The sequence below is a fragment of the Pipistrellus hanaki genome (assembly GCF_964339955.1).
Source record: "Pipistrellus hanaki genome assembly, chromosome: 6".
In the NCBI taxonomy this organism is placed as follows: Eukaryota; Metazoa; Chordata; class Mammalia; order Chiroptera; family Vespertilionidae; genus Pipistrellus; species Pipistrellus hanaki.
In genome coordinates this window covers 37,232,495-37,242,375 of record NC_140508.1, presented here as the reverse complement: position 1 = coordinate 37,242,375, position 9,881 = coordinate 37,232,495, and the positions used below count along the sequence as shown (strand labels likewise).

Here is a 9,881-nt window from a genome sequence, read left to right as displayed (position 1 = left end):
GAATCAAACATGCAACCTTGGCGTATCAGGCAGATGGCTGAAACCAACTGAGCTGCCTGATCAGGAGAGCTACACATTTAAATTTCTCTCCAACCACTTCCATTTATTTTTTTAAGCAAGCATAATTGTTTAGAAAGATAGGAAGGAGCTTGGCTGGTGTGTCTAAGTAGGTAGAGCATCTTTTTGCTTGCCGAAAGCAATGTGTCTCACGTTAATGTTTCTCCCTCCCCCTCCCACTCTCTGAAAAGCCATGGGGAATGTGTGGATTAAAGAAAAAAAGGGAAGGAATGTGGAAATAGGTAAGCTCTTTTATAAAATCTAAAGCCTACTCTGTTCCTTGAGTCTACAGCCCAACCAGGAAGGAGCTAATTGGGGTCCACAGGCAGTTTGGATTTGTCTCAAAAGTATCCTAAAAGTGCAATCTCTTTATCAGGAAGGCCAAACCTGTCTTCCCTCCACTGCTTTCAATAATCAGAATCTAATAAGCCTGCAGTTCACAACACATGAGCAAGAATGGACTAGAGGCTGATGTATGAGATTTTACTTTTGAATATTAAATTCAAAAGTATTTTGCATACTTTATTGGGATTTAGGGTCTTGAGCTTATATCCATCTGCCTCCCTGCAGAATATAAATCTGTTTAGAATGTAAAAGCAAACTTCCTTTAAAAAATATTTGTAGAAAGTTAAATAATGCATATTAAGAAGAGAATTTCATAACTCAATAACATTACTTAACATAGCAACAAAAACCTGTTTTATTTTTTCCAAATACAGATACAGAAGTTTGCATGTTTTGCAAATATTGCTTCAAAGCAACATTTCTATATACAGCGCCTTCTGTTCTAATAGCGCGTAAACATAATGTATCCACAGTGCAACTGTTGGCTCATCAAGGGTCCACCTTGCATATACTCTATCACTTAAAAGAAACAAAATGATTACTCAAACCAGAACTGTTTGTCAAGGCAATATTTTAAAAGGTGGATAGTTTTATTCAAAAGAAAACTTAGGTAGTGTACGTATTTCTAAATGGTAACAGTAATATTTGCAAATAACAGTTTCCAGTGCTCCAACTTGGGGTTTATTCAGATTGACCCAGGAATGAGGATGGAGCCCCTTAACATGGCTTTAAATTAGGGAAGCACACTGAGGTTACCAGAACTTGGAGTCATCCCTGCTTCCCTACAGACCAAAGTTACAATGAGTGAAATGGGACTTTTTTTCCTTGGCAGAACTTAATAAGCCCAACTAACGGACAAAATTAGGGTAATTCAGTTAGTTTAATGCCATCTTTGAAAAAGATGAAATTATCCTAAGGTTACAGCTCCCCCAAAAGTGACACTCAAATTTATTTTGAGGGGGAAAATATCAGTAATCTAATAATAAAAGTCATCATATCTCACAGTTGTGGCTACAGAAAACCATCCTGTTTCTTCCCTTCTCAGACAAGCATCACACAGTTCTTAGAATGAGGCTGTCTGATAAATTATGCAAAACATAGATGCCATGCACACTCCTAGAGGGTTTCTTCCTATACCAGAAACACCAACCTTAGCAACGGGAAACAGCCTCTTTGTAGAGGAATTGTGTCAGCTTTACTACAGATGTCATAGCTACATGTATTCCCTCTGATGGAAAAGCTACAGCAGGTCAACTTGTCCTAAATTCATTTTATATCACATGGTGAACAAATCGCTGGACAGCATTCCCTGGAATAGATCTCGGTACAGAGGCCTTCATGACCACAATGACCTGTGCCTAAAGCCTAACCATTCCACGAATCGCTGGAGATACTGTCATTGCTATTGAGATATTGGCTACTTCACGTTTACATAGTAAATATTTGCAGCATATAACATTACAGATTCATAAACCCATAATTAACTTGTGAGTGTTAATGGACAACTGTGCTTTGCTTTTTGCTTTTAGTGATTAAGAAAACTCAACAGTGAAACAGGTCACTCCTCAAAACATGGAACATTTTCTTTAACTTTGTCTAGTAAGGAAAAAACAACAATATAGCAATTACATGTAGAACCGTAACCTGTGAGAGTAACAAATATTGTCTCAAAAGGTACAAATTGTATCTGGACATTAAGCAGCATAATCACCTTAATTTCACAAAATAATACAAACCGGAAATTTAAAGTGTTAAAGTATAATAAAACAATTTTGAAAATGCCACTATTAAACATACACCCTTCAGGGAAGGAGGAAAGCGGCATATGTAGAATCTAAAGTTTGTTTACAGCAATATAAAATAAGGTAATTCCCCAAACCACATTCTTTGTAACAAATCTTTACAGTGAAAGAGTTCAAAATTTGGGGAACACTTTTTGGACATTAAATAGAACTGGGAAGCTGTCAATATTAAGAAGTGGGTAGAAAATGCTGTCCTTTGGGTTCCAGACCCCGCCTGCTTCTTAGAACAGTGAGATTCTAGTTCCTCCACAGGCTGTATGGGCTCTGCCATAAAAGACACAACCCAGCCAACTCTGGGGTGACAGCTTACAAAACTTGTCCCCGGTACCATGAAGTCATGCACGAGATGTGAAGAGAAAAGTGAAGAGTCCGACAGAAGGCAGAGCAGCCAAGGCCTCTGCTGTTCCCAATCTCCACAGAATGGTGAAGTCACGACATTCCCATGAAGCTGGAAAAATGAAAATGATACCTGCTGCCTAAATCCATGCCAGGCAGAAACCACAGGCTTGGCATGTGCCCCAACCTGACCGAAAAGTCAATTAAATAAGCTGCAAGTAGAATCTACAACAGTTTCCGACGAAACTTTTTTGGCTCTCATTCCATTTATCATCAGTGGCACGATTTCAAGTGAAGTTTGTGCAAAAAGACTCACTCTCCATCCAATGATGTGCACAGAAGAAGGGAATCCTAAGAGTCTGTTTGCTACCTTCTTGGTAAGCTCTGAGATCAGAGTGCCCTGCCCTCCAGCAGCCAAAATGGCCTCTTTGTCCAATGTCCATCACACCCCGTCTGCCCAGATCCCTGAAGTCAGTCGGTGTCACATGCATTCGGCATGCTAGGTTTATTTATTTTAAAAATGCGAAGTTCCTTCTGCAGGCGCCCCTGTATTGTGCCCCCATTAGTTTTGGGTGCCCTGTTTCATGTTGAGCAGCAGAGCGAGATCTGCTGCACCTTGCCCAAGTCCGTCAGCAGCTGCTTAATGCAATGCTTGAGCTGTGGAAGCCTGGCCAGGGGCTGCGGGGGCTCCAGTTCCCCGGTATAGTCCAGCCAGCTCTCCAACACTGCAGGCAGAAGAGAAAGAAAATCCAGTGAGTTCCCAACACTTGATGTGCAAGACTGTCTAGAACTTCAGCACCAATTTCAACACTATATCCCATTTGACCACTCTTGGGGGGCTGGAAGGAGAGGGCAGTTTAGGCAATATTAATTCATCAACCTTTCTACAAAGTACTATCCTAGGACAAAACTAAAATGCTTTAGAGCAGTGCAGTCCAATAGAACTTTCTGCAACATGGAAATGGTCCGTATTGTCTGATACAGTAGCCACCAGAAATATGTACCTACTGAGCATTTAAAACATGTCTAGTGCAAGTGAGAAACTGAGTTTAAAATGTATTTCATTTTACTCTGGATGGGTAACTCAGTTATTAGAATATCATCCCGATATGTCAAGGTTGCCAATTCGATCCCAGGTCAGGCACAAACAAGAATCAAACACTAAATGCATAAATAAGTGGAATAACAAATTGATGTTTCTCTTCTTTCTCTCTCTCTCCCTCCCCTCTCTCACTTCCTCTCTTCCAAATCAATAAATAAAATTTTTTATTAAATTATTATCTGTGTACATATACCATTGCCCCCCCAAAATCAATAAATAAAATTTAAAAAAATATTTTTATTGCTTTCAGAGAGGGAGGGAAAGAGAGAGAGAAACATTAATGATGAGGGAGAATCATTGATCAGCTGCCTCCTACATGCCCCTTACTGGAGATCGAGCCCCCAACCCGGGCATATGCCCTGACTGGGAACCAAACCATGACCTCTTGGTTCATAGGTCAATGCTCAACCACTGAGCCATGCCGGCTGGGCAATAAATAAAATTTGTTAAAAAACAAATTATAGCCTTGGACAATGTTGCTAAGTGATTAGAATGCCGGCCCACGCACCAAAGGGTTAAGGGTTCAATTCCCATCAAGGGAACGTAACTGGATTACAGGATGAATCACAGCCTAACTAGCGTTCGGCAGGAGGCAACCAACTGATGTGTCTCACATCAATGTTTCTTTCCCCCAACCCCACCCTCATCCCTCCCTCTCTTTAAAAAAAAAAAAAAAATCAATGGAAAAAATATGCGCGGGTGAGGATTAACAAAAAAATTAAAATTATATTTAATTTTAATTAAACAGCCATACAAGTGACTTTATTAGTGCAGCTCTGGAGTCCATAAGGCTTTCTTAAGCAGCTTTGCAGTCTCACATACAATCATCTCCCCTCCTCAATCACAGCCCTCCACCTTCCTTCCCACCTTTCTAACTCTTATTTCCTGCAAGTTACTCCTCAGGAAACCTTTCCCAACTCTGTACCCTGAATCAGCTGCCTCCTACATGCCCCTTACTGGAGATAGACCCCCCAACCCGGGCATATGCCCTGACTGGGAACCACTGTTATGAGTGCTACACTATCTCATGTTCTTCTCCTTTGGAGCACCAACCGTAGTTTGTAATCACATATAATGGATGGTTTAATTAATATCTGTGTCTACCACAAGATCAAGCTCCATGAAGGCAAAGACCAAGTCTGCCTTGCTCACCATGATAATCCCTAAAAGTCAATTGTGCGTGGAACATAGCAGGCACTCAACGCAGGCAGTGAAGAAATGTGGGAATGGTCTAGCAAAATGCTCCACTGACTGCGCTAGCTCTGCAGAGCTCACCGTCCTCCCTCTATCACATTTTCTTGTTGGTACCTGGAGGTTCCACAAGGAGAGGAACCTTCCCTCCTCCTAATCCCAACAAGTACAAGACTTGAAAATAAAAAAATAAGACGGCCTTCTCAGAACTGAACTTGAAAACAAGAGTAAAGAATCAAAGTCACAGGGGAGTTGCTAGTGACCTGTGGAGCAAGAAAAACTCCATGGTGACCAGTTTCAATACACTGGTAAGTCTTAAAGGAGTAGGGAGGCTTGGCTTCTCCCCTAAGGGCAGATTCCTTTGGCAACAACAGAATGTTGTTCACCCAGTTTCCTTCGCGCTAAAGTATTCTCAGGGACCCAGACCCACTCCTACTGCCATTCTTTGAAAATCAACAATTTTCACTCTTGACATCCAATCCTCTTTCAGCAATCTAATAGCATTTGCACAAATAGTGGTATCAGTTACAATTCTAAGGAGCCCAAGCAAACTTTTTAGGAGTAAAATAGACTTAAAAATTCTTCCAGAAATGCCCTCACAATGGGCCCTGGATTAGCCTCCTAAACCCAGTTCCTACAGTTTGCCTCAGGGACAAGACATAAGCATGAGGTCCTGTGGATCTTTCTCTTTCTCTTACTATCCTCCAATGTGGCAATCCATCTTCCAGTAGAGCCAGTCCTCTTATCATCCCCTCTGAGTCACATCTCCAGCAGAAGACATTCTTCTCCTCAAGGCTCCACTTCAGTCCCAGGAGTTCCAGAAAGCCTGCCTATAATTGCTGCCCCTAAAACAGTTCTCCCCTGGCATGGCCTCAGCCATACACATGTCCTGAACACACCTTATGACCCTAGCTGTGTAGCATATGGATTTTCCTGAGTTCCTTCATACTATGTTTTATATTTCCAATTAAAGTAATAATAGCTTGACTGTACTCAGCATTCTCAAACTAACATTTATTTCTTAATCAGGCTCTATTTTAAGGATGAAAACAAATAATGAGAAAATAAAGTGAATAATCAAGAAGGAATTTTGTCTTCAAAAACCAAATTGGCAACTTCCTGGGGATCAAAAGGGAATGGACTTGATCATGTTCATCATCACAAGATATCTGTAATATCTGAGAGAAATACCCAGGGACTACACAAAGGATTCTGTCAGGTTCTATTAAATTTCTACTGATATAGAGGGAAAGGCTTCATTTCAGATTTTATCAAAGGGAGAAATAAAAGTGTTGTGTGTTTTTTATATTAATCCTCAGATATCCTAAAAACCCGATTAAGAACTCGGTCAGGCCTTAATCGGTTTGGTTCAATGGATAGTGTCGGCCTTTGGACTCAAGGGTCCCAGGTTCGATTCCAGTCAAGGGCATGTACCTTGGTTTCAGGCACATCCCCAGTAGGGGATGTGCAGGAGGCAGCTGATTGATGATTCTCTCTCATCGATGTTTCTAACTCTCTATCCCTCTCCTTTCCTCTCTAGAAAAAAATCAATAAGATATACTTTTTTAAAAGAACTGGGTCAGTAAAGATTTGCTCAACTTACACACAGTCTGCAGGCAGAGTGTACTTGCTCTTCCGCAGAAAAAAACTGGGCAAGTGAGGCAGAACACCTAGCATCACACAGACCTTACAAGTAACTGATAAATACTAAAAGTAAGGCTGGTCCATCTTGAGAAGAGAATGGAAGTGGGTAAAATTTAAAAGGAGGCAAGAAATACATTGTCCCGAAGAGCCATGTAGGGGAGTTCAGAAAGCAGCTCATCCTGGCAAGCTCACAGTGCCTGCCAATGGGCAGAGAGGTAGGAAGGAGACCTACCATCCAGCTCCTTCTCAATGGAGTCCATCCTATGCGTGACTTCATCTTGAAGAGATTCCACGTGGGTCAGCAGGTTAAACTGCCACTGGTGCTGGGAGTTCAGGAGCCCCTCTCCACCTCTGTCCAGCAGCTTTTGAGCAGGAGTTTCCTCTGGTAGGACCTTTTTGGAAGCATATTCCCTCACCTGGGGATGCAATTGACATTTAAGTTACTGAATGAAGACAGCTCTAGCCAGCCAGTGTTTGACACCATCTAAAAAACCAATTGCAGTTTAAATATTCCAAATATCTATCTCTTTCCTCCCTCTCTTGGGGCACTGGCTAAAAACAGCCTGCTGTACCAACTGCAATCACCTCAGGGCAGCACAGACCTCTGGCTCCAAGGACCTCACGGCTGCTTCTCAGTAGCTTGTCCAATGCCCTAGGCATTACGTGTGAGCCTCACAGAATGGCTTTGGGATCCCTGAGATCAGAGTATAGCAGGACAAGTATAAATAAGATACGTGGGAATCAAACAAGAGTTTAAGTCCTAGCTCTATGTCTTGCTGAATACATAAACCTAGATAAGTTATTTCACCTCTCCAAGCTTCTGGTTCCCTTTTGGGAAAGATGGTAGTAGTAAAATAAAATCTACTTTAAATTTCATGAGGATGAAATAGTATAAAATACAGTGTTGAACAAATAAGATGGCGGCACAGATAAATACCTGAACTTGCTGCCATACACAACCACATCAAAACTACAACTAAAAGACAAAACTAATATTATCCAGAACCACAGGAAGTCTGGGTAATTAGAAATTCTACAACTAGAGGGAAGTGAGGAAGTATGGAGACCTATGCAAGAGAGTCTGGGTACGCGGTTGCCTTTTTTAGAAGGCAGCTTTGCTCACCACGATACACGAACGCTGCTGCTGTTGCCTTTTTAATTGGGAGGGAGATACAAGCTCCTGGCTGCTCTGAACTCTAATTACAGAGGAGATTCTGGGTACCCAGACTCATACTGAGAAACTGGACTGTCAGGCTGGAACTCGAGGGCAGCTTTCTCTCAGAGGTGCTTGCAGTGATTACCACGGGACACAGAGACCCCGGGCCTCTTCGGGGCAGGGCTGACAGGCAACCATTGCTATTTTCTTTGCCCTGGTGATTCCCAAGACCACACCCCACCCAATTTACAACCTCATCCAAGCTGTGCGCAGAGGCTGTTGCATATGATTGGCCTGGCCTTTTGCAATCTAACACCTAACAAACTGCAGCTGGGTCAGCGAGCCCCAGAGCTTCCAAAAGAAGGCCCAAGGCTCGACACCAGCTTGCATTGCTTCACAGCTGGGCCTCATCTGGGCACCTCCAAATCCCAAACAAAGAGGAGGAATCTGCAGATCTCTTTGAAGCTTCTGCTGAGTGGCCTCTTGGAGATCCAAGAGCCAGTGTACCCAGTGGTCAGAGTGAGAACACCCAGATTACAACTCTTCACATCCATAAGAGACATACTCAGGGGGCAGACTCAGTGAGTGCCAAAACCCCGCTTCAGCAAGTCCTGCCCCATAAGGGTGTCTCCGCCCAGGAGTTCTCCCACTGTAGACACAACTGGTCCTCACAGCCAGGTGGCCTGGAGGTCAATTCCTCCCAGTGATACCAACAAGACTGTGCACATAGCCCACAAAGGGGTGCACCAAGAGTGTCCACCTCAGGTACCTGGGGAGGCTGAGCCACTGGGCCCTATAGGACCCCTAGCACACAAAGCCACTCTATCAACACAGGGAAGCAGCCAAATGTGGATACAAAGAAACAGGTCACAAATGACAGAAATGGAGGAAAGCAAATGATTGATATAGAATTCAAAACCACCGTTATAAGGTTTTTCAAGAATTTTCTAGAAACCTCCGATAAATTTAGTGAGACCCTCGAGGATATGAAAAGGACCAATTAGAAATTAAGCATGCACTGCTGAAATAAAGAATAATATACAGAGATCCAACAGCAGACTATAAGATCCGAAGAATCAAGTCAAAGATTTGAAATACAAAGAAGCGAACAACACCCAACCAGAAAAGCAAAAAGAAAAAAGAATCCAAAAAATATGAAGATAGTGTAAGGAGCCTCTGGGACAACTTCAAGCGTACCAACATCAGAATTGTGGGGGTGCCAGAAAAAGAGAGAGAGTAAGATATTGAAAACCTATTTGAAGAAATAATGACAGAAAACTTCCCCCACCTGGTGAAAGAATTAGACTTACAAGTCCAGGAAGCACACAGAACCACAAACAAGAGGAATCCAAAGAGGACCACAACAAGATACATCATAATTAAAATGCCAAGGGCAAAAGACAAAGAGAGAATCTTGAAAGCAGCAAGAGAAAATCAGTTAGTTACCTACAAGGGAGTACCCATATGATTGTCAGCTGATTTCTCAACAGAAACTATGCAGGCCAGAAGGGAATGGCAAAAAATATTCAAAGTGATGAATAGCAAGAACCTACAATCAAGACTCTACCCAGCAAAGCTATCATTCAGAATTGAAGGTCAGATAAAGAGCTTCACAGATAAGAAAAAGCTAAAGGAGTTCATCACCGCCAAACCAGTATTATATTAAATGCTGAAAGGTATTCTTTAAGAAGAGGAAGAAGAAAAAGGTAAATATAAAAATTATGAACAACAAATACATATCTATCAACAAATGAATCTAAAATCAAGTGAATAAAAAATCTGCTGAACAGAATAAACTGGTGAATATAGTAGAATCAGGGGCATAGAAAGGGAGTGTACTGACAATTCTCTGGGGCGGGGGGGTGGGGGGGGAGGGTGTGTGGGGGGTGCAGGGAGAGACTGGACAAAAATCATACACCTATGGATGAGGACAGTGGTGAGGGGTAAGGATAGGGGGTGGGGTGGGAACTGGGAAGAGGGGAGTTATGGGGGGGGAGGAAAGAGAAACAACTGTAATAATCTGAACAATGAAGATTTATTTTAAAAAAACAAAACAAACAGTGCTGACCTAAAGTCAGACTGCCATCAATGAAAGATTTTTAACCCTGCCTGCCCTGTTTAAACCCAGTATTTTCTGATTTTTTATTATGTGCCAGTCACCTCTATGAAATCTGCCTCATCTTCAGGAGATTAAACCTCTTCTGGAGTTTTGATCTCAACTTTTTATCCATTTATTTGAAATGAAATA

The 9,881-nt window shown here is 42.1% G+C and overlaps 1 protein-coding gene across 2 annotated transcripts in view; it reads right to left on the bottom strand.

The window, feature by feature from the left end:
* Positions 1 to 739: 739 nt before the first annotated feature.
* PHF20 (PHD finger protein 20) overlaps positions 740 to 9,881 on the bottom strand; it is a 106,870-nt gene continuing 97,728 nt past the window's right edge. For both annotated transcript variants that reach the window (XM_084888638.1, XM_084888639.1), the window contains 2 exons: positions 6,710 to 6,893; positions 740 to 3,265 (listed from right to left, as the gene is read on the bottom strand). In XM_084888638.1, the coding sequence (XP_084744764.1) occupies positions 3,123 to 3,265; positions 6,710 to 6,893 (327 nt within the window). In that variant the 3' untranslated portion in view covers positions 740 to 3,122. The remainder of the gene's footprint in view (positions 3,266 to 6,709; positions 6,894 to 9,881) is intronic.